Genomic DNA, 25,885 nt, shown 5'->3' on the forward strand with positions numbered 1-25,885 from the left:
TGACTCTTCATTATTCCCTTGCTTGTTCATTAATTCTAACAAATATTGATGGTGAACAAATAAACAACAAAAAACACAACAACCATAAAAAAAAAACAGATGCTTTAGAAAAGCACTGGGTAATAAAGGCCCATCATCTACCTCATTTAGCTGGAGTCTGAGGAGGAGATTACAGTCTTATGAACTGTGAGCATAGCTGAGACTCTTGCTTCTGAATGACCTCTCCATTGGGAAAAAGATAGAATTAATTTTCACATAGTTCTTAGTGACAGGTATCCTTTTCTCATTGAAAACTAGTACAGGGGTTAAAATTTTCCTAAGTTAGAAGAAAAAGTACCAAATAAAGCAAAATTTGACCATTACAATTTCTTATTCTGATTTTGAAACAGAAAATAAAAACTCAATTAAGAGTGTGAGGAGCTGTTTCCTTGTAACTTACTGTATTTTAGAGAAATCTACCAAGTCCTAAAAAGTAGTGGCAATTGCCTCTGATTTCCTCAGCTTAAGTACTATTTACTATTGACTCACTTGAACAAATTTTCAAGGAAAATTGAGGCTTATGTCTTACTTTCATGACTTTAATTATTGATGTTGGAAAAATATCCTGCATAGGATTTTTGTCTTGATGAACTTTCTTCGAATTTAAAAAAAACACCTGACAGACACTTTTCACATGGCCTAAAAATCTTTGCCAAGAAAATGAATTCAAACTGCTTCAGAGAAGCATTTTGGAATCATCCCAAATCTTGGGTAATTTTGATATCAAGTAGATTAAATTCACTCACAACCCTATTCCAAGGCATTAGCAAGAATTTTAATAATGCGAGGTATCTCCCGGGTTAATGCCTGTGAGAGCTGGTTAGCTCAGCTGAGTGACGTGTGCTTCACCCTCATGGAACACTGCGCAAGGTACTCCTTGGGCTTTCTGGTAACTTTCTTCCTCTTACTCATGCCACATCACTGCTACAAAGAAATTTCAACTGGGAATGAAGCAATTTAGTGTTCTAAGTGGTTCTTTAGGGTGCTGGAGGAATTTCCCAGGCAACTATTAGAGAAAGGTTAGGGACTACTAGCAGCAAATTGTACGGTGGAGTATTACTTTCTTATAGTCCAGATGAATAGGTCTAAATATGAAGCATTCTTTGTTGGTAGGTTATAGCCATCTTTCTTTAGATCTGATATACATTGAAAGTCAAATGGTGCTATGGATTACGTCTATTTCTCTTGATTCTGCATTTTGTAAGATGTCTTTTGTTTCTCTGCTTTGTATTTTGGGTTTATGCTAATTTATAAATAGGACTAATGGCCATGAAAATGAGTAATAAATCATGTATATATATGTATTTACACACACACACCTATACACACACACACACACGCATATATGTAATACATAAAACACATCTTTATAAAGTTTAAATGAATGATTGAGAGAGCATACTTTAAATGAGATATTTAATATGAGTTATATTTCATGTTAGACCCAAGTTCTGACAATTGACTATCACTAGCTCAAATCACAGATGCTCCTCAATTAGCAAAACCAGAAAAAGTAAGGACATACTTGATTGGGGAGACTGAAGAAATCTTTTGTGTCATAGTCAAAGGCATTTTCAAGAATTTAAATACATCTAGTGGAAAATAAGATTATAAAAAGATTAATGCATTTTAGTATTTTATGAAATTGGTATATTCCATGTATTAATTACATGTTTAAATATTTTATTGACTCTTCTAAAGACATATTCAGAGAAATTGCTTAATAAAAACATTCTATACAGTAATTTATAGGTATGGAGTTTTTGTGCTGCTATCATAAAATATAACCAGTTTTTAAATTAGACAAGTCAAATTTGATGTGATTTCTAGACTATATGCATATATGGTAAATAGTTGGTTCAAATAACTGTCTGAACTTTTAAAAATTGTCATGTGGTTCCTCAATCTAAAACCTTCCCTCCCTGTAAGGTTTGAAAGGAAACAAATCATTTTATATTCCATTTTTTTAATTCAAAAAAGAGATTCAAAAAGTCTTCTGATACCCAGTCTATAAATTATGTATCCAAGAAATGCACTTTATAGTCCGTCTTACAATCATTAGCACAAGTTGCCTACTGCCCTATGACTTGGGCCTCTTTTCTCTGTTTCCAAAGTTCAAATTCAAAAACACACAAAGATACAAAGGTAAAAAATTTCTTCTAAAAAATACTTTTGAGAAAACAGAAGCAAATATCTTCCTGCAGAAAATATGTTCAGATTATCTCCACAGAAAAGTATCATATAAAAAAAGACTCTCCCACATTTAGACCTTCGGCATTAGTATGTTTAGGCATAGGTTATAGTGAGGTGGGCCAATATTTGTTTTCAAGGCTCTGTTAAGACTATTTACCTAAGGGATTCTTGTCACATTGGATGCTAAAAATTATGCAAAATACCTTATTCTGCAAGAAAAATTTATCTATAGGCATTTTTGGAATTCTCATTATTCTAGCTTAAAACAAGACTATCATATCTCTCCTCATTTGACTATAGCAACTTACAAGCACAAAAAATGATCAGCACTTTCCTCGCTTTAATTAAAAAAAAAAACAAGCTACACACTGAGAGCCATCACTTTGTAGGATAAAAGTTATCCTGACAGAAGGTCCTAGAAATAAAGCAGTTAAAACAAAAACAATAATTTTACAATTTTCTTAGACTGCTTCATACCTCTTAGCAAATTTATTGTGAGTCTTGGCATACATTATAAAACGATGAATCTCTTTTAATTATGTGCTATTTTTCTGAACAATGAGAAATATGCTTTTCACAGACAATGAAATGCAAGAAAGTGTGATATTAACTGTCCAGTCTGCTGATAAATGGTGGGCTTCTATTTCAAGGATGTAGCAGTGAAAGTTGTCTTATTCCATTATTTTTTCCCATTAAAATAAGTTCTTTCTTGATATTTGTCCCAAAGACTTAAGGCTCAGGATCAAGGCAAAAAGACTTAATTTCAATCTTGAATTATAGAACATTTTGAATGGAAATTATTGCTTTTGCAGAGAATTGTTGTCAACCTTTTTAAGAAGAAAGAAATATTGGTTAGCAGTTCTCATTTGAATTATATTTCCAGGAAAGTGTTAGTAAGCAGAAAGTCTTAACACAGTAGAAGCATTTGAGTTGACTCAGCATAAATGGCACTTTGCCCCCTCCATCCTCCCTTGAAAGGGGGCTGGTGAGGGAGGAAATTTTCTATTGGTAACGCGCACGGGTCCTATCAGTCATTTCTACATCAAAGACATAGCATGCAAGTCACCAACTGTACAGCCATTTAGAGCAAACTTTGGGGTCCCTCATTCTTGGGAGAGCTACTTAATGAGGTGGAAATTATGCCCCAGATTTTCAGCTGTGCTTTTTCACTTCAAAGGAAATTCCTGATTTAAGCTATTCCCCGTAGTTTAGAAGCTTTTTGAAAAAAAGTTACTTCATTTTTTATTCCTCTTGGAAATGCCTAAAACTACAGCAAGAGAAATTCTAGACTCCTTGATTTTTATGCAGATGATTTAAACCAGATGATCACAACCTTTTTATGGAAGCAGTACATATATTTAGCCTCCAGGGACCTGAGATCCCCAGCCCTCTTAGGAGACGCTCTGCAGAAGAATGTGTGTGTTCCAGAAAAGGGAGTGGGTCCTCTGGTGGCAGCTGCTACTGTGCAGTTATATATGGCCAGTTAAGTAGAGGCCAGCTAAAAAATGCTGATTAAAACACACAAAAAACTCAGAGAGCTTTTGCAGTGCTCTTTTGTCCGATGGAACCTCTAATTTTCCAAGAAAGATGACTTAGATAAGATTGGAACTGTCAGTATACAGAATCTTTTCAAATATAATGTTCTCTGTGTTTATTTATAATGTGTCCAGTGTTTTCCCTTAAATTCCATGTTAATGCTGCTATTTTATTCTCTAGATACTTGGTTTGGTGTTTTCTATGGTCCTGTATTGCCAGATTGGGAGCAAATGAATCTGTGGACGTGTCAAGCTATCATCAGTCAAACCCCTTTAAAATTTTGCTTTGGCTTTGTAACTTTAAATATATAAGTGCTATGTACATCAGGATCAGCTGTCTTTTTAAAATGTCTCAGCTAGCTAGACCACAGATATCTTCTAGACATATTGAACATATTTAAAGTTTGAGGGACATGAGGGAAATGATATGAATGTGTATTTTTACTCAGAATAAAAGTAACTGTTTACATTGGTGCTTTTCTGTGTCTGATCATTGTGTTCAGGTGGTACTGTGCTTAAAATGTTCTTCTGGAGCCACCCAGTGGAATAATCATCTCTAAGTTGACAGGGCCATAGATAGTTAAGACAGTGGATCTGGGGTTTTTCAGAAACGACACTCTTTTGTGTGATGTATCAATCATTGGTGATACCATTGAATCAAGTCTGATGTGAAAATAATTGACAATGATCCAGGTAAAAAAGTCACCATCTCGTTTCTATTTATGTCAGAACTACTAATAGTATCTCTCTTTTGCTGCATATCTATTGTGAGAACAAATAGGTCTGAGTGCCCACCTCCCAGCCATTGCTTCTCTGATACCTGTCTGGATCTTCCTCTCAGACACAACAGATATAACTTCTTTTTCTTCCTAGTTCTCAGAAATATTTAAAATTTTTGCTTTTCATAGAAGCATAATATACAGACAATATAGTCAATAATTCATTATATATAGCTCTGTGAATATGTGTACATCTATGTAAGCACTAAGATCGGAGTTGGGCACAGTGACTCATGCCTGTAAGCTCAGCTACTTGGGAAGCTGAGACAGTAGGGTCTCTTGACCCTAGGAGTTCGAGACCAGCCTGCATAACAAAGCAAGACCCCATCTCCAAAAAAGAAGAAAAAATACAGAACATTTCCAGCACACCAGAATTCTCCTTCATGCCACCTCTCAGTTGTGTGCTGTATTCACACATATACGTCTCTTCCCAACTTTGTGTTCAGTAACATCACATTGGTAGCTTGAAATCTACCATGCTGGGAGTATTTATGCTATTAGAAAATGATAAATGCTGTAAATTCAGGATTCAGGGCTTTTTCTTTTCTTTTTTGGAGAACTGGTTGGTAAACACTTGTCAATATACTGCCCCTCTCTGTAAATACTTCCCTAAAGGTAACCACTCTTCTGACTTCTTCAGACTCGTTTGCCTGCTCGTGCACTTTCTCTAAATGGAATAATAAAGTGTGCACTCTGGCTTCTTTTGCTCAATGTCTTGTGTGTGAGATCCATCTATGTGTTGCATGTAGCTGTAGTTTATTTTCATTGCTATGCAATATTTTATTGTGTATGAATATATCACAAGGTATTTCCATTATTCTGTTGATGGGTATATAGTTTGCATTCAGTTTGTCATGATTATAAATAAAGCTTCTATAAACATTCTTTTACATGTCATTTGGAACATATATGTACTCATCTCTGGCTGTATATGTAGGAGTGGAACTGCTTTGTATGTATATGTTTAGTTTTAATAGATTGGTGTCAAGAAATTTTCTAAAGGACTTGTCCTAATTTATGCTCATACTAGAAAAGTATAATAGACTCAGTCTCATCTTCTGAGGAGGAGAAACATTAAGGTAGGCAGTTCTTGTCAAGTAAGTTAGAGTGGCTGCCAAGGGGCTGGGCATGATGGCTCATGCCTGTAATCCCAGCACTTTGAGAGGCCAAAGCCAGTGGATCATGAGGTCAGGAGATCAAGACCATCCTGGCTAACATGATGAAACTCCATCTCTATTGAAAATACAAAAATCTTCTGGATGTGATGGTGCATGCCTGTAATCCCAGCTACTTGAGAGGCTGAGGCATGAGAATTGCTTGAACCCAGGGGGCGGAAGTTGCAGTGAGCCAAGATCACACTGCTGCACTCCAGCCTGGTGAGAGAGTGAGACTCTGTCTCAAAAAAAAAAAAAAAAAAAAGAAAGAAAGAAAGAAAGAAAAAAAAGAATGGCTGCCAGGCAGTAGGAAACTTGGGAGACCAATGGTAAATAGCACATCTCCGCCTTCTTTAATTCTTAGAGCATACTGGTCATCCAATGCAAAGTTAGCTTCTTCCCTGGTTGCAGATGCATCGGGTAGCAGTACAGAGCCATCTGCAAATGCCTAGCAAACAGATACAAGAAAGAATAAGTATAGCGGCCATCACCCAAATGTGTATGTTTAACCCAGATAACCAAGTATTTGGGTTTAACCATTGAAAGCCTTTTTGTAATTTGTGAAGGGTACTTGTTTGTAATCGCTGCAACCATTCTTCAAGTTGTTTCTTTAATTCACACTCAAGAGTGAAAATTTGAAAAGACAAATGGTCACGATAAGCCCGTTGCAGGTGTGCTTTTCTAAATAACTGCAAGGTGGAATCTCCTTCCCAGTTCCTGGTTCAATTTACATGTAGCCACAATTCTACATGCCATTTTAAAATAATGACATAGGTTATATTTAACTGTATAATATTTTGATAAGACAAGCATGTAGCATACCAGCTACTGGAAGAGATTTTAATACTATAAAAGGATTGATTCTGCTCTATATTAGGAACATCTTGCCCAAACAGAAGTATAGAAGGGTGTGTAGTACAAATCAAGACTGTTTCAGTAACATTACTCTGCAAAGAGAGGGTATAGTTGCCACCATTAGTAATGTACTCACTAAGTGAAAGAACCCATTCAAAAAAGGAAAACCTAGTCTCCAAATCTGGGTATGAGCCGGCTTTAAGCTTGTTTCCCTTTTAGTTGTAATATTAGTCCTGAAAGTCCATACTCTGACCAGGTGATAAAACTACTAGGGGGACTCCCAAAACCAATAGTCTGATTTGCAGACATAAGAAAAACATGGGGGCCCCAATCAAGTGAAGGTCCATTATCAAACAGAGGCCCCTGACATGGCACAGGTTGTCTGCATGGAGACCACTGGACAGCCTCAAACTTATATCTCCAGTCCCTACTCGGATGGCATATAGGAAGTTCAGGCACTTGTGTAGCCTCATTAGAGACCTCAGTAAGATTAGTAGTAACAGCAGAAATAAAGGTCAAATTTGCAAGCTTAGCAACCCTTTTGGACTGACAGTAAAGATACTCCATAGGAATGAGAGTAACACACTTGTCATGTGCTCTTGTAGAAAAACAAAGAGGAGGATTGCTACACAATAAAGTCAAGGAGTCGTTAAGTTTAATCCATCTCAAATTTTCAGATAAGACCTCCTGTCCAAGAAGTATCATTAGATGACAAAGGTGGGTCAGCATCCCACCATGTAATAACATTAAAAACACGGGGACTCAGAACATGACTCCAATAATCATATTCTTGAGCTGGTCGCACTTGGCAAAGGACAAGTATTACCAGCAACCCTAACATCCATGCCTGTCTTACTTTCTCAGAAGTCTCCCCAATTACCACCAGATACATAAATCGATTCTCTGTAGTTGCAGGGGCTTCCATGGCAGCAAGCCAGATAGTTGCTTGTTGATCCAATCTTTTTAGTTGTCCTCAGGTAATGTCTGGTGCCTTCCAAGTCATCACCATCATTGCTGGTCAATTCTCCAATGACAGGTCCTGTTCTCAAGGAGAGAGCCCCATATTTCCCCTGTTTTGTTTATTAAGATATACTTTAAGAGTTTGATGAGTTTATTCAGTAATGGCCTGACTGGTTATGTTATAGGGAATGCCAGTTTTCTGTTGTATGTGTTAAAGTTGCAATGCATATGTAAATTGAGCACTAAGATAGTAAGGTCCATTATCAGTTTTAATAGTTTGTCGAAGGTCTAAAGTTATAATAGATTTAAACAAGTGAGCAATTGCATTTTTAGTTTTTTCTCCAGTCCGGGGGCAGGGGGGTAGCATGTATTAAACATGTATAAGTGTCCATGGTATCATGGAGAAAGCTGACATGTCTAAAGGTGGATACTGAGTAACATCAGTTTGCTAGCTAGCATTGGGCACTAGACCTCGTGGGTTGGCACTAAGCTTTAAGGAAAAAGAAGAGAGAGAATGCCATTGGCAATCAAGACAAGTTTCAATAATCATGCGAGCTTGAGCAAGTGTCAAATGAAACTTGTTTAAGACTGCAGAGGCATTCTGATGAAAAAAAGCATGATCAGCTTGAGCACGCAAAAATGCAGAAGAAGCTGCAAACCACATTTGTGATTGTACCAGAGCATCAGCTGGAGCATTCCCTTATGATATGGAACCAGGTAACCTAGAATGAGAGTGAATATGGGTGATGTAAAGATGGTGATGACGGGCACAGAAACGAAGCTAGTAAAGATTCATTAGTAATGCCTTTCACATGTGCAAGATCTAAATGAGCAATACTATACACCACATAAGCAGAATTACTAACCATGTTTATGTTTTGGTGAGGAAAAGTTTGTAAGGCCAGTTTTAAAATGTTCCTGGATTTTGTGTTGCCAGTTTTGCATGGCATTTTGCCACACTAGAGCTGCTTTTCAGTTTTTTTCTGGACCATCTGTAAAGACAGTAGTGGCGTGAAGCAAGGGCTCAGAGACAACGACAGACGCAAATTTAACAGGCACAGTTTGTAAACAGTTCAGGAGCTTAGAGGCTGGTAAATGAAAGCTAATATTACTAATAAAGTCAGCCATTGCTACTTGCCAATTAAGATCACAAACTAAGAGTGTATGAAATTGTTTATTGCTTACTGGTAGGAAAAGAGTAGCAGGATCATATCCTGACAACTGGACACAATGCCGGTGTCCCTTTATGATGAGAGAAGCTATTAAATCTGTGGTCTTTTGTATATGTTTAGAGGGATTATTTGAGACAGGTAAATAGCACATAAAATAGAGAAATGGCAAAAGATAAAGCTTACCTGTTAAACTAAGGCATGGAAGGGATAAATATTTTAAGTGATTTTTACCATATTTTTTAGCCTTTGAAAGTTATTAAAATGTCACCAGGATAATAAACCTGCATTGAGTTAGCTTAAATCTGTTTAAAAAAAAAGAAAAAGAAAACAAAAAACTTTTAAAAATGTCTTTAGGTGTTGGCCATTTTCTTGCATTAACCTTTAGCTAGATTGTCTTAGAAGTGAGCTTGGGAAAGCAAGGCTGTAGCTGGTTTCTTCCTTTATGCTCCGGGCTCCTTAGACAGCCTCTCTTTCTAACAGCCTGCCACCTGTTGCTACTCTTGCCCTGAGGGGAAGGAAGGAAGACTACACGTGGTAGCAAGAGGCTAGAAAACGATCAGGTGGGAAAGTGCGTGTTTAAGCACAGAGGCAGGAGGCAAGAGGGTAACAGGCTGGAAGAAGACCTCTCCCCTCATCCTCCAGGCCACCTACGCTTGGAGCCAACCCTGTTAGGTAAGGTACTGAAAATATACTGAGCTTTTTATTATTTTTATTATCCTCAATCAGAGAGGCCCAGGGGAGAAGCATATATGCAGCACAGGGTCTGCTTTGAAGTTTCCTAGCCTCAGTGTTTTTAAACATTTTATAAAAAAGAGAAACAAACATCCCTTATTGCTGTGTCTATCTTCTGAAGATGACAGCAGCTGGCAGGGCTCCTCCACCTCAGCCTAGTATTTGTCATTTGGCTACCGGAGAGCACCCCTTATTAGCGGGCTCCTCCCCCAGTGCTCTGTACTCTAGGCTGCTCCACACTCCTCTGCCTACCTTAGGCTAATAAGGTTGGGTGTGCAGGGACTGTGTCTTAGCCCTTTCCCTAGGGAAGATAAGGAATTACTTGTCAGCTGAGACATGTGAGGGGTGGCAGGGAAGGGCAGAAGTAGGAAAAGCAGCAGCACAGCAAGCAACAGGCCACTTTCTGGGCACAGTTACTAAGGCACATGACCATGGTGAGAAGGATCCTTAGGACCGGGCTGGAACTGCCTGCAGCCACCCAGGGACTCGGTCTGTGCCTCTTGGTTTCTCCTCCGTCACCACAAACCCAGAAAGAGACTGCCAGTGACCAAATGGGCACTCCCTGACATCTTAGCAACTCTCCTACCCCAGGCCTCTGTGGGCAGCAAGAAAGCCAGAGCTTTCTAGGATAAAACCCAGGAGGCAGGATGCAACTTTCCCTTATGCTCCAGGGAAACAGAAAAAACACAAGGCCAGAAAGGCTGATGCTGGAAGTAGGAAGTGAGAACTTGCACGTTAGGATAGCAATCATAATCAGCCACTTTCCTTCCCTCCTGGAGGCGCTCCTCCAGCAGGGAAGTTTGTCAAGGAGATGTGGCCACCCGATCATATAGATGTTCACTGACTGGGGGTCTTATCCAAGAATCATCCCTTGGGCAGCCTCCAATATCCTCAAAGGGGATGGGAGACACTGTTGCCTGAACAGGGCCAATGAATGCAGGTCCCTTTAAGGGTGGATGAAAAGAGGGCAATAGCTTTTCTACAGGGGGAGCAAAAGGCTCCAGTCCGTCCTTATCCTCACTAGAAAAAATATTTTCCTTATTCTCCATAGAAGGAAATGAAGGGGGCAGAGAAGTCTCTCTCTATTGTTCTGGTTTCTGCTTTTCCTTCTCCTTTAAATCTCCTGAATTCCCTTCAGGTGGAGAGGATGGGCAGTTTGACTCACCACAGCCTGGCAGATAAAGAGGATACAATGCACAGCGTACCAGCGCCCAGGTAGTCAAAACAGTAACATTAGTAAAATGACCTTGCTTATATCCTCTTTTCAGACAGCAATGTACCAGCTCCCGTAACTCTAAATCTAAGGTTCTTTGATCAGGAAACCAAGGGCATTCCTGCCGAATTAAAAACATAAGCTCGTATAGGGCTCCAGGCTCTACAGTGCACTGGATAGACTTAAGTAGATGTTGCACTGTTTTGAAAAATGCTTTCTGCTCTTTGATCATTTTTTGACCCATGGCAACCTAGCCCCTGATATTTTATGCATGCATCCTATCCTCCTGGTGGGAGTCAGGACTGTCCCTTACCAGGATTCCATGAAAACTGATGAGCTCTTCACCTTCATGCATAAATTCAAGGCGATCACATCAGGGGCACCAGTTACAGAGCTTATAGCTTGCAGTGAACACCAAGAATGAAGTACTCAGACAGTTCCAGCTGAGCAGGGCTAGGGGGTAGCTCTTCTGAGAGAGTCCACCCCAGCATCCGTCTGCTAAGTATTTATTGAAAGGGATTGTATTAACTACAAACATCCACTAAATGTTCATTTGAGGTGGGTTACTGAGGCACCTGTGACCTTGTATGCACTCAAACTGCACTCTCAGGACACTGATTTCAGTGTTCTTTTTCACACCACTCACTCCATTCCCTGTCCTGTTTTCAGGGTCAAGGGGTTTAATTCCCATGCACAAATAACATATACACAGTGCCTCAGTAATTTTCCATACCCCAACCCAGATGCCATGTACCTAAGTTTGAATTTGTTGCCATGCACCCCCTACAAAAAATAAAAGACTGAGCACTTACTGTATGCCTACATATATTCTAAGCACTTTACATAGAGTAACTTACTTAATTCAGAACAACCCTCTTAGTTTGATGCTATTACTAGACCAATCTACAGGTAAGGAAAGCAGGGCCTAAAAAGGTTAACTTTTCTTAGGTCATGCAGCTAGTTAAGTGGAGGAGTTATGATTCAGTCTAAGTGACTTAAAATCTGTGCTCCTTATGTCATACCATTTTGTCATATGTTACAGTGTTATTGGGATAGATACGAAAATGAATATTAACATGTCTTTTGGATAATGTCAGGTACATTACAGGCTCAATAAATATTATATGGTATCAATGATATAAAGAACCTGTATCAGTCAGGGTTGACAGAAAAATGAAAACCCTCCAGCTATTTCAAACAAAGAAAAAATTATACAGGGAACTCCTGAATTAGCTTGGGCTCCCATAACAAAATACAGCTGACTGAGTAGCTTCAACAACAGAACTTTTTTTTTTCTCAGATTTCTGGAGTTTACGAAGTCAAGGATCAAGGTGCTGTCCTATTCAGTTCCTGGTAAGGGCTCTCTTCTTGGCTTGCAGTTGAACATCTTCTTGCTGTGTGTTTACAAGGTAAAAAGAGAGAGAGAGTGCACTCTGTTGTGTCTTCTTATAAAGACAATAATCCTATCAGTTCAGGATTTCACCCTTATAAACTTATTTAACATTAATTACTTTATTACTCCAAATACAGCCACAATGGGGGCTTCAACATACAAATTTTAGCGGGGGAAAATTAAATCCATAGTCACTGCTTTCAGAGGGGATGGAATGTAAGAAGCCAATTGGGAGGCAAGGTAAACTAGAGATTAGCAACAGAGGAGTTGCTACTACCCTTAGGACTTGGGGGATGGCGATAATGTTACCAGAGCCCAGGATCCAGGGCCACCTTATGGAAGATGATCCATGGCTTGGATTCCAGAGAAAGACTAACAGGAACAGGAGTCATGGAGACTTAGCACTCATTCTCAGAAGAAGAGAAAGAGGAGAGAGACAAGTGCCTTGGCTTCTCTCCTGCCCACTCAGTCTTCTGTCAGATTTCCATTGGCTGAACCCACCTAGAAGCCACAAAACAAAAGGGCCTAGAAAATTTGGTTTCTTCTGATCCAAAGCAGAGCTGGGAATGGCAAGGACTGGGCTGAGAGCAGACAGAGAGAAAAGACTGTTAGACTAAGTTTAGCCCAAAGATGCCTCCTTACATAGTCTAAGTTTTACCTAAAGGTTTCCCCGTGAACAGTGAACTGTAACCTAACTGGGTGTATAAACTGACTATAACCTACTCTTGTGCAAATCACTGAGTTTTGGCCAAAGGCAGCCAACTATTCAAAACTCGGTTCAAATACGGCAAACAGAGAACTGTAAGCAATCCAGCTGTTTCTGTACCTCACTTCTGTTTTCTGTACATCGCTTTCCTTTGTGTCCATAAATCTTCCACCACCTGACTGTGCTGGAGTCTCTCTGACTCCAGTGAATTATTTTTTCCTCAGTTAAACTCTGTTAAATTTAATTTGTCAATGATTTTTCTTTTACCAAGACTGTCATAGCAAATGGAGATCCAGAGAGCAGGCACACAGATCCTGAACTTTTTGAGAAAAGGATATGAAAATTACAGAATGTGTAGCTGAGATTTAGAATTATATGAGAAGTTTTTGTGAACCTTTCTCTTTGAGCTCAAGTTCACAACATTTTAGGGATCTACAGGACTTAGAGTAGTAGTTTCTTTACTGGAGGGGGGCATTTTGCCCCTCAGGGGATATTTGTCAATGTCTGGTGACATTTTGGTTTCTACAAGGGGTAGAAGGGGGATGTAGCTAGTAGGCAGAAGCCAGGAATGCTACTAAACCTTCTACAATGCACAGGTACATGCCCACAACAAGGAATTATTTAGTCTAAAATGTCAATACTGCTGAGATGGAGAGATCCTACTTTAGGGAAATCACACATATGAATAGTAAAATGTCCTTGTTAGGAGACAGTAAAGTCCGTGTTAAAAGATGAATTGGATTGGAATCAGTCCTAAATCAGGCTCTGACTGCTTGCTGCTTGTGTATCCTTTGCAAGTCACTCAGTTTCCTCATCTTCAAATGATAAATTTTATTGAAAAGATATTTAAGTTCCCTACTATTACTAGAATCTCTGCATGTACTAACTTCTTAAATGTGTTTAGTTTTCTGCTGTAGGTATTTTTAAATGTCAAGATTTATTTTCTTATGATAGTTCACCTAGGCTTTAACTTAATATTTTTGTATTGAAGGCAATTATGAGAGAAAGTTTTACTCTCCTGAAGGATATTAAATTCAGATTTAAGTATAGGCTCATTCTTTACTTTCATGTTTCCAAGGTCAAACCACAATATTTAAAAACATATTAAATTTGATTAAATTACTTAAGGAACATAGCAAGAACAAAAAGTAAACTCTCATCAAATTAATAATTCAGTGTCGATGGAAATGCTGCTTTCAATTCACAGAAATGTAGGAATTATCTTCATTATGCATAAGACTGTACAATTGTACTAATTTAGATATATAAAAATGTTTATTAAAGCTTAGCAAATGCTTCTCAAATCTATCCATTGCTCTGCTTTTCGGTCACTTCCATCCTATCTCATCTCTCTGAATCCATCCTGAGGTAGGATCATTGCAATGATCTTCTCATGGGTTTTCTACATGTCTTTTTTTCTTCTTCATATCCATTTCCCATGGCGCCACAGGAGTGATCTATCTAAAGCGCAGATGTTATCATATTATATTACTCTCCCTCAAGGTTACTCCTCCAATGACTGCTAGGTCCTTCATAAGTGCCAACTTCACCTTTCCCTGTGATATGGTTTGGCTGTGTCCCCATCCAAATCTCATCTCATCCCACAATTCCTATGTGTCATGGGAGGAACCCAGTGGGAACTAATTGAATTATAGGAGTGGGAGGTGATTGAATTATGGGGTGGGTATTTCCTGTGCTGTTCTCATGATAGTGAATGAGTCTCATGACATTTGATTGTTTTAAAAATGGGAGTTTCCCTACACAAGGTCTGTGTTTTCCCATGACCATCCATGTAAGACATGACTTGTTCCTTCTTGCCTTCCACCATGATTGTGAGACCTCTCTGGCCATGTGTAACTGTAAGTTCATTGAACCTCTTTTCCTTCCCAGTCTCAGGTATGTCTTTATCAGCAGCATGAAACCGAACCAATACAGTAAATTGGTACCAGGGGAGTGGAGCATTGCATACCCAAAAACGTGGAAGCAACTTTGGAACTGGGTAATAGGCAGAGGATGAAATAGTTTGGGGGTCTCAGAAGAAGACAGAAAAATGTAGGAAATTTTGAAACTTCCTAGAGACTTGTTAAATGGCTTTGACAAAAATGCTAATAGTGATTAAAATAATAAGGTCCAGTCTGAGTGGTCTCAGATGGAGATGAGGAACTTGTTGGGAACTGGAACAAAGGTGACTCTTGTTATGTTTTAGCAAAGAGACTGGTGGCATTTTCCCCCTGCCCTAGAGATTTGTGAAACTTTGAATTTGAGAAAAATGATCTAGGGTATCTGGGGGAAGAAATTTCTGAATAGCAAAGCATTTAAGAGGTGACTTGAGTGCTATTAAAGGCATTCAGTTTTATAGTGGAAACAGAGCACAAAAGTATGGCAAATTTGCAGCCTGACAATGTGATAGAAAATAAAATTCCATTTTCTGAGGAGAAATTCAAGCTGGCTGCAGAAATTTGCATAAGTAACAAGGATATGAATGTTAATCACCAAGACAATGAGAAAATGTCTCCAGGGCATATCAGAGGTCTTCATGGCAGCCCCTCTCATCACAGGTCAGAGACCTAGGAAATACAAATGGCTTCCTGCATCCCAGCCACTCCAGCCATGACTAAAAGGGGCCAAAATACAGCTCAGATTGTGGCTTCAGAAAGTGCCAGACCCAAGCCTTGAGAGCTTTCACATGGCATTAAGCCTGTAGGTGCACAGAAGTCAAGAATTGAGGTTTGGGAGCCTCCAACTAGATTTCAGAGGATATATGGAAACACCTGGATGTCCAGGCAGAAGTTTGCTGCAGCAGGGGTGGGGTTCTCATGGAGAACCTCTGCTAGGGCAGTGAGAAAGAAAAATGTGACCACACAGAGTCCCTACTGGGGCACTGCCTATCAAAGCTGTGAGGTGAGGGCCACCATCCTCCAGATCCTAGAATGGTAGATCCACTGACAGCTTGTACTATATGCCTGGAAAAGGTGCAGACACTCAACACCACCCAATTAAAGCAGCTGGGAGAGAGGCTGTACCCTGCAAAGCCACAGGGGTGGAGGTGCCCAAGACCATGGGAACCCACCTTTTGCATCAGCATGACCCACATGCAAGACATGGAGTCAAAGGAGATCCTTTTGGAGCTTTAAGATTTGACTGCCCTGCATGATTTTGGACTTGCATGGGGCCTGTAGCCCTTTGTTTTGGCCAATTTCTCTCATTTGGAATGGTTGTATTTACCCAATTCCTGTACCCTCATTGTATCTAGAAAGTAACTAAGTTGCTTTTGATTTTGCAGGCTCATAGGCAGAAGGCATTTGCCTTGTCTCAGATGAGATGTTGTACTGTAGACTTTTGAGATCATGTTGAAATGAGTTAAGGCTTTGGGGGACTCTTGGGAAGGCATGATTGGTTTTGAAATGTGAGGACATGAGATTTGAGAGGGGTTAGGGGCAGAAAGATATGGTTTGGCTGTGTTCCCATCCAAATCTTATCCCACAATTCCCATGTGCTGTGGGAGGAACCTGGTCGGAGGTGATTGAATTATGGGGGCAGGTCTTTCCTGTTCTGTTCTTATGATAGTGAATTAGTCTCACAAGGTCTGATAGTTTTAAAAATGGAACTTTCCCTGCACAAGCTCTCTCTTTGCTCTAAGATGTGACTTGCTACTCCTTGCCTTCTATCATGTTCGTGGGGCCTCCTCAGCCATGTGGAACTATAAGTCCATTACACCTCTTTCTTTCATAAATTGCCCAGTTTCAGGTATGTCTTGATTAGCAGTATGAAAATGGACTAATATGCCCTGTTCTTCTGCAGACCCTCTTCCATATGCACCCCATGAGCCTTCAACTTCCTGTTTTTATCCCTTCACATCTTTGCCATCATGCTCCCTATGCCCAGAACAACTTTCATATTCATGTTGTTGGATTCCTTCAAGGTCTAGCTCTGATGTCACCTACTCTATGAAGCTTTTCTGAATCCATTCAGGATGAAATTTATTTATTTATATTTTTTCATAGCATATATATTAAAATATCACTTATCCTAATAGATGTTGGCTAGTTTTCTGTTATTTGCATTTTATTATAAACTCCCTAAGTACTCCTGAGCTGCTGAATTAAATTATTATGCCAGAACCTAGCATGGTACCTAGAATATATTAGCAGCTCAGTAAGATGTATTATTAACATCACAGTACATTTGTAGAATAGTATCCATTTTAATTTTATAAAGATATTCCATTGAATATAAATATTTTTATTTATAATTACAACAATAATTAATACATGTAGCATAGTACTTATATGTCAGGTACTATTCTAAAGAATTCATGCATATTAACTCATTTCTCATAATAGTTCTCAGAATAATTCTATTATTAAAGTTATGCTCATTTTACAGATAAGAAAACTGAAATGCAGTGAGGTTAAGTAAGTTACTCAAAATCAGTAGTGCCAGGATTCAAACTCTGCTACTGATATAGACAGGAGTCAGGAAAATACTGGGTAGAAGAAGGTGGAGTCCCTGGCGAGGGCTTTACCCTAAAGCCTGGCCCCATAGCCCTAAATGATAACTTTACATCCCTGTTTTCCCACCTGAATGTTGCCTTTTGGCCCACCATGCCTCCTTTCCTGTGTCCATAAGAACCCCAGACCCCAGACTCAGTTCACATACACACATAGGAGAGAAGCATCTGAATGTTGAGAGGAGAAGAAGCAGTTAGACATCAGAGACTGTGGTAGGAGAGGAGTTCGGCCCAACTCCAGGGGAAGACTGCCTTCATACTCCATCCCCTTTTCAGCTCCCCATCCTGCTGGCAGCCACTTTCACCACTCTATAGAATCTCCACATTCACCATCCTTCAAGTCTGTGCGACCTCATTCCTTTTGGGCACTGGACCCAGTTGCAGGTGCAAGAGGCTGTCACACCAACTCTCCACTGAACTGTTTAACACTTAAGTTGTCTGCAGACAGCAAAGCTAAAACAGTACACTCTAACACCTGCCCTCTGCAGCTCTAGAAGTTGTGGACAACCCCCAGACACTTCCCTGGGCTGGTAAGGGGTTTGTTCCTGCAGGCACCCAAAAGCACTTACCACAGCTCCTGCACCCGCTCAACTATGTGTTCCTCCTCTTTCAAAGGGTTTGAGCATTCTAGGCTAAGTAAGCAAGTCACCACTTTATGAGTCCTGTGAAGGGGTCAAGGGAACTATCTCATCTCACTATCCTGGCTCCACAGCTTATATTTAAGCCATTATACCATTCTCCATCTCTTGGGGAGAAGTTGATTTGGCTAAGAAACAGGGTTTTAAATCCTTTTGAATAGCCGAATCACTGAGGATAATACTTGAACATTAGAGTATGTTGACTATTGCTGTAAATCCACATAAAGTGGCGTCCTTCCACCCTTCCTTATATTTTGTGAATACGCCCTTCATAACATTACTCCCACTACATTTCAGATTTGTTTTCATTCAGCCTCTTATCTGATTGGGAACAACTTGAGATCAAAAATGTGTCCTTTTTTTTTTTTTTTAAACTTTGTGTCCTACCAATGCACATTGTGGTAACTGACAGATGTTTGCCCAACCAATGTTTATTGGATAAAATAATAAGAAATTGTTCACATATTTTAAAAGAAATTAAGCCACATCCATAAATACAAGTTGGTAAGACCTGTGATTTACCACAAGTTGACTCAATTCCAAGAGATGAGATAAGAATATCCTGTCCTTTCTCATGAGAGGAATTTAGTTACTACTTTAATCTTCTCTTTTTCATTTTTTTGAGATAGGGTCTTGCTCTGTTTCCAGGCTGGAGTGCAGTGGTGCCATCTCAGCTCACTGCAACCTCTGCCTCCTGAATTCAAGTGATACTTTCTGCCTCAGCCTTCCTGAGTAGTTGAGACTAGGGGTGTGCCACTGTGCCCAACTAATTTTTTTATTATTAGTAGTGACGGGGTTTCACCATGTTGGCCAAGATGGTCTTGATCTCTTGACCTTGTGATCCACCTGCCTCAGCCTCCCAAAGTGCTGGGATTACAGGCATGAGTCACTGTGCCTGGTCTTCTCTTTCCATTATAATAGGTAGTGATTGAGCTGTTGAATCTGGACTCAGATTTGTCAGGGTTCAAAATAATGGCATCACCATCTAGGTGCTAAGTGATCGTGGCAGGTTACTTAATTTCTTTGTGCCTCATCCAAAGACCAAGGATAAAAGAAATCTCTATAAGACTGCTGTGAGATTAAATAAGACAATATATGCAAATTGTAGAGTTAGTATCATTATTATTGTAAGAATAATTACATTTAGTATTTAAGTATACACTTATCAAGTTTTGTTTTTGATTATGAAGCTTCTTTACACTTCAAAGCAAGTTTAGGCCCATCAGCAACTTCATCTTCAAAGCCCTGAGTTTTTGAAATGTATTTTGACAATAACGCCTCCCCAGAAGGATAAATCTACTAAGAATCTCTTTCCAAGGCTGATATACAGCTATCATATAAATAGTGAGATAAAAAAGATAGGGAAGGAACAGTAGGCCAGGAACAGAGTGGCATAGAATGACAGACAGTAAATGAAAAAGAATGTAATTTAGAATCATCCTAATGTGAAATAGCATGCATCAAGACAAGTGAAGTGATAGTTCTGTCAGCTTTGCTGGCAAGGTGATTTCCAAATAAGTCATGTCTATTTAATACAATCCGAGCATCAGTTGTGGCAGCACCAATAGCAACAACTAAGGCAAACACAACATTGCACCTGGCTCACAATATCTCCAAGAGTAATTTGTGACACTATTTCAAGTGATTTTAATAGAACATGTTGTTCTCTGCAGAGATCATGCTTTTGGGAAACAGGTTAGGGTTCATGGCAACATTAGAGATGAAAATTATCTGGAATGTTATAAACAAGCAAGAAATTATTAGGAAGCTTATAACTGAAAGTCATAATAACTGGCAATTGAACTTTTTTGCATAACCAAAAAATGTTTAATATAGAAACAGGCAAGTCAAGCAAACTAAGCCCAAAAAGTATTCAGAAATAAAATATGTATCAAATGTGTGTAATGAGTAGTAGGACGTGGCCAGTACTGGTTGAATTGAGAACAAGGGAGTCTCATGGGTCTAGAAGCTGGAACTGTGGCTTCTAAGACAGGCTGTGGGCCTGGCTCTGTGTGATGCTGGCTGACTCCCCAATACCTTTTTTATCCTCATTAATTATCCCTCAGTGGTTCAGAATTTTTGACTTTGGAAAGCACTTTCAAAAGATCTAAAGATCTAAAATTCCTTAGATAAAATGAGTGAGTTTCTGATGGAAGAGCCAACTTTCTTTCCTGGGAAGCATCCAGCCATAAAAGATCTAAAAATATCTTGGAAACACCATATATTTGAAAAATGGAAAGCAGAAATTTTATTTTTCTTACTACACAGCTTACTCTTATATGTAATATCTTTATGGTCAGATTGTAGTAATGTCGATCCTAGTTAAAGATTTGGGAAACTCACAAAATTTACTCAGGGGAGGCAAAAAAGAAGGAAAGGCAGTTGAAATTATTAGAACACTAAGTCTCCAAACAAAAATGGCCATTTAAAAAGACTTTTCTTAGGCTGATGGGTTACATTGCAATGGGTTCCTCCTTGGTCCTAAATTCAGAGTGGAATTTGGGGCAGCAGATTGAGTGCTGCTTTTCTAGAGACTGTCTCTAACAGTCTACAACTGTTATTTCCCCAGTGTTCTACAGTGTATGTAGGACTCAGCAGTCTTGCATTTAAAGTAACAAACATTGTTCTGTCTTCCATTGTTGAATGTGAAAGGATTGTCTTTTTCCTAGACTTGAATATTTGCTGCAGGTATGATGCAAAGTAAGATGAAGCAACCTACATTATAAATGTTGCAATGTTGGATTATCTGTTGTTGTAGAAAAAAAAGCTGGAAAGATCATTAAAAATCCTTATGTAATTAATCCTCAATGGAGAATGAAAGACCATGATATGTGGAAGAGGAAATTGGTACAAGAGTCAACATTTATTTAGTAGATGTCAGCTATCTGTCAGGTTCAAGGCTAGGCACTTTTCATGCTTTATCCCAAGGGAATATATCAACACTAATGCCTGGATTGCACCCCAGACATTTTGAATTAATTAGTGAGTATAATGTACAGCTGAGGATGAGAACCACTGACCTGTGGGTGTTCCATGAAAACTAGTTTCTTCTCCTTAGTATCTTTTTTTCTTGTGCTGTTGAAGTCCATACATTTTCTTAGGCACATTTCTTTAAAGCACCCGCATGCTACCTACAATAACAGGTTCACCTTGAAACATGCCTAGTAATTCTAAAATATTTTCCACTCTTGAAACTGTGTACAAACCTCACAAATTCAAGGTTAGTCATTGCTATAATTTGAATGTGTCTCCCAAAGTTCATATGTTGGAAACTTAATCCCCAGTACAACAGTGTTGAGAAGTGGGACCTTTCAGAGGTGATTAGGTTATCAGGGCTGAGTATGGAAAATCTCACTCAGACTCAGAATGACTTCTATTCCTCACTCTGCAACAACAATCAACACAGAACACCTCTGTGAACAAATGTGTGGAGGTTTTCCCCTACCAACAAGCAAGCAATTAATTCTGCAGCAGATAGCAGCTGGCTGTCCTCTAATTCAATTCTGACACTACCTGGAGATAGCATCAGTTTCTACAGGTTGAGGACTCAGTCCCCAAGGCCCACCCCCTCCCTGCCTACTTCTCATGCCATGTGCAAGCCCCAGGTTATTTTGTCTATGCTTGTGACCAACTGGCTATAAATTGGGGTTCCACAATCCCCTCCTCAGGTTCAATTAATTTGCTAGAGCAGCTCACAGAACTAAGGAAAACACTCAAATGTACCAGGTTATTGCAAAGAATATTGTAAAGGATACAAATAAACAGCCAGATGAAGATATACATAGGGTAAGATCTGGAAGTCACAAGCACAGAAGCTTCTATGCTGGTGGTGTTGGGGGGCACTACCTTCCCAGCATGTGGATGTGTTCTTATTTACCTTCCTGTTGACATGACATGTTCAGTTATCTAGAAGCTCTCTGAACACAGTCCTTTTGGGTTTTTATGGAAGGTTCACTACAAAGGCATGATTATTAAATCACTAGCTATTGGTGATAACTTTCAGCCTCTCTCCTCTTCCTAGAGGCAAATCGCTGGCTATTAGTGATAACTTTCAGCCCTTCTCCTCTTCCTGGAGACTGAGGGTGAGCTGAAAGTCCCAGCCTTCTAATCCTGCTTGGTTTTTCAGTGACCAGCCTCCATCCTGAAGCTACCTAGGGGCTGGATGGACCAGGATGGAGGCTGGTCACTGATACAAAAGACATCATTTTGTAGTTTCTAAGGATTTTAAGAGTGGTATGCCAGAAAAAACAGGGTCAAAGATTAAATATATATTTCCTAATACCATAGGATTCTGCTCTCATGAATGAATGTATTGCAGGAGTAAGTTTGTTACTGTGAGAGTGGGTTTGTTATTAAGCAAGTTCAGACCCCTCTTACATCCACTCTCACATGTGCATGTTGGCTTGCCCTTTCACCCTCTGCTATGAGATGACACAGCAAGAAATCCTTTGCCTGATTGGGTTTCTTGACCTTGGACTTCCCAGCCTCCAGAAGGGTAAGAAATGAATTTCCCTTCTATATAAATTACCCTGTCTGTGGTATTCTATTATAGCAACACAAAATAGACAAAGTCTTTCCATGGGTTCCTCCTTGGTCCTAAATTCAGAGTAGAATTTAGGGCAGCAGACTGAGTGCTGCTTTTCTAGAGACTGTCTCTAACAGTCTACAACTGTTATTTCCCCAGTGTTCTACAGTGTATGTAGGACTCAGTAGTCTTGCATTTAAAGTAACAAACATTGTTCTGTCTTCCATTGTCAAATGTGGAAGCATTATCTTCTTCCTAGACTTGAATCTTTGCCTCAGGTATGCTTGCAAAGTAAGATGCAGCGGCCTACATTATAAAGCCTCCATCATTAGGTTTAGAATGGTCTAGCGGCACATACTTCTCTTGAGATTTGAACTGTACCTCTTTATATGTTCCCAATCTTCCCACTACCATGCTATAACTGAGACCTACACAGCCCAAAGGTTATTTGTGTTTAGCTATCCACATGTACATTCCTGCTTGTATGAAATAGCCACTTGCCTGTGTACCTAATAGCCATAGCAGCAGTCAGCTGCTAACATCATGTTGTAACAGTTAAATGTCAATCATATAATGATAAAAAATAAAAAAACCTCTTGGAATAATATTTTACCAAACAACCTGGGGTGGGTATGTGGTACTCACTCAAGTTCATGGTTCATGAGTTCAAACCCTATGAAAAGTTTCTTGACATACTACATTTGTTCATAAATTCTACACCCAATTTTATTTCTCAGTGTGGAAAGCATATGTACCAAATGTTGGGTCTTGAGATAAAACTCCCCAAACTACAAAATCCTGCCATAAAGCAAATATTCCGAGAGGGATGATAACATCCAAAGGGGGAAAAGGAGGAGTTAAGCTAAGCAGGTCCTGATAATTCATACCCAACTGACCATTAAATGTATCACTTTACCTCTCCTTGGAAAGGAAGGACGATATGCTAGGGTGGTGCAGGGGTTGTGGTGCATGCTGAGATGCTTAGAGTTAAAGTAATAAAACTCCCTAAATATGGAAAAAATGTTAGATATGGAGAAGAAGCACTTCTCTCCCTAACAGTGTTCATTTGAAAGAATATTTTAAAATGTCACTATTTTAACTTCTAATTTAAGTATATTCAGAAAAATGACCTGAAAGTATGGTAGAATTAAAATGTGTCTGCAAATTTTTTGCTACTCCATCTTCCAACAGTAAAGCCTAATTTTACTCCAATTGACCATGGATCAGAGTTAGTGACTTAACTCTTAGTGAATAGAAAGTGATGAAGGTCAATTCCTGAAAATGTGTAACTTCCAAAAATAGGTCATAAATGGCATTGTGACTTTCTCTTTGCCCTTGAACCACTTGGCTCTGAAGAAAGCCAGCTATCTTGCTGTAAGGACACTCAAGCAGCCCTATAGAGAAATATATGTGGTGAGAAATCAAGGCCTCTTGCTAAAAGCTAGTGAGGAACTGAAGCTTCTTGCCTATAGCCATGCAAGTGGGCCATCTTGAAAGTAGATCCTCTAGCCTCAGTCAAGCCTTCAGATGATGCAGCCCCGTCCAACAGCTTGACTATAATCTCATGAGAAATTCTGAACTAGAACTACCCAGCTAAGCTCTCTCCAATTGCTGGTTCAAATAAATTAATAAAATAATTAATTATTGTTTTTTTAAACCTCTAAGTTTTGAGTAATTTGTTAAGCAAAAAATCAATACCTAATACAGTAAGTATAAAGATAAAGGGATTTTCAGAAATTGAACCCCCAATACCCAGATCAAAAACAAAACATTACCACTTCAGAGGCCCCCTTTATGTTTATTTCCAACCACTACTCTCTTCCCTGAATAGTAACTATAATCCTGACTTTTAACAGGATAATTTTTTTTTTTTGCCTTCTTGAACTTTTATATAAGTGGAGTTTAACAGTATATACTACTTGTTGTCTGGCTTCTTTTACTCAACATTATGTTTATGAAATATACCTAAATTATTAAGTTTAGTTTAATCTATTAATTTTTATGGCTGTATAGCTTCCAAGGTATACATACACAAAATTTGTTCATCAAAAATCATGTATTATTTATCAATTTTATTTAATGATTGTTACAGCCAAATTGAAAAATAAAGTTTTAACATTTAACAGTGTAGCTGCCTATAACCCCCCCATTTCTTTTCCATTTGGAGACAGAGATATTTGGAGTTGGCTTTACATTCAGACAGAACTGACTTGATATTAATTTTGGTCAGTATTTATGTGTGTTTATGATCAAGTTAATTAAAGTAATACACACATACACATACACACACACTTTAAGTTGCATACACATAAACATATACATTATATATAAAAATAAATTAATATAAAAATGGAATAATGAGAAGAATTTTATAACAATCTTCATAGACACCAAAAACGCCTTGAATTAAATTAAATATCTATTCCTGAAAAATCAGAAAATAATTAATAAAATAAAAATCTATGGATACTCCCTTAGCACATACATCAGACCCCAATTTGATATTTTACTCAGTGAAGAAACCTAAGAAAATCATTGCTAAAGCTAATATAATCAATAACAGTGTGTTAGAATTTCTAGAGAAACAGACCCAATAGGATAATTAGAGATATATAGGAGGAGATTTATTATAGGAATTGGCTTATGTAATTATGAAGACTGAGAAGTCCCACAGTATGTCATCTGCAAACTGTAGAATCAGAAAAGCTGGTGGTGTAAGTCATCAAAGTCCAGAGGCCTGAGGACCAGAGGAGCCAATGGTGCAATGTCCAGTCCAAGGTTACTCATGGATTAGTGCTATCAGACATTAAAAACATATTCTAAAGCATCTATAATTAAAACAACATGACATTGAGGAATAAATAGATAAGAATTTTATAAATAGACTCAAGTCCACCTGTAAATTTAGTTTATGGTAAAAGTGGCATCTTAAATAATTATGAGGATAGATGAGGTGGAATAAATAATGTTAAAACAATTAGTATTTTAAAAAGATAAAATTATATTCATACTTTGCACTGTATAATGATAAATGAATCTGAAAATAAATCATACAAATTGCAAAAAGAAACATTGAATTCTTTTATAATCTGAAAGCTAAATAAAACCACCAAGTTATTTCATAAGATAAACCAGCAATTAAAAAATAATACATTTAATTCCACAAAATAACAAATGTTTGCATGAGATATACCCATATCATTGTGTGTATTAAAGAGTAGTATAAAAAACTAAAATACTATAAGAAAAGTCAAAAGATGAAGGACAAACTAACAGAAAATATTTGCAACTCCAAGGCTAATTTCCTTCATATATAAAGAGCTATTTACAATCAAGAAGAAAAAGTCCAAAAACTCAATATAAAAGTGAGAAAGAAAACATAAAGATAGTTCATGGAAAAGAAATGCAAATAACTGGCTTGGTGTGGTGGCTCAAGCTTGTAATCTCAGCACTCTGTGAAGCCAAAGTTGGAGGATTGCAT

General features: G+C 38.5%; 1 protein-coding gene across 2 annotated transcripts in view; it reads left to right on the plus strand.

Annotated features, from left to right (window-relative positions):
* Positions 1-4,242, plus strand: part of TSPAN8 (tetraspanin 8) — a 29,910-nt gene extending 25,668 nt beyond the window's left edge. For both annotated transcript variants that reach the window (XM_012441428.3, XM_012441429.3), the window contains one exon: positions 3,949-4,242. In XM_012441428.3, coding sequence (XP_012296851.1) covers positions 3,949-4,002 — 54 coding nt within the window. In that variant the 3' untranslated portion in view covers positions 4,003-4,242. The remainder of the gene's footprint in view (positions 1-3,948) is intronic.
* Positions 4,243-25,885: the final 21,643 nt, after the last annotated feature.

The sequence above is a fragment of the Aotus nancymaae genome, unplaced genomic scaffold, assembly GCF_030222135.1.
Source record: "Aotus nancymaae isolate 86718 unplaced genomic scaffold, 86718_ANA_hifiasm-v0.15.2.pri h1tg000016l, whole genome shotgun sequence".
Lineage (NCBI taxonomy): Eukaryota > Metazoa > Chordata > Mammalia > Primates > Aotidae > Aotus > Aotus nancymaae.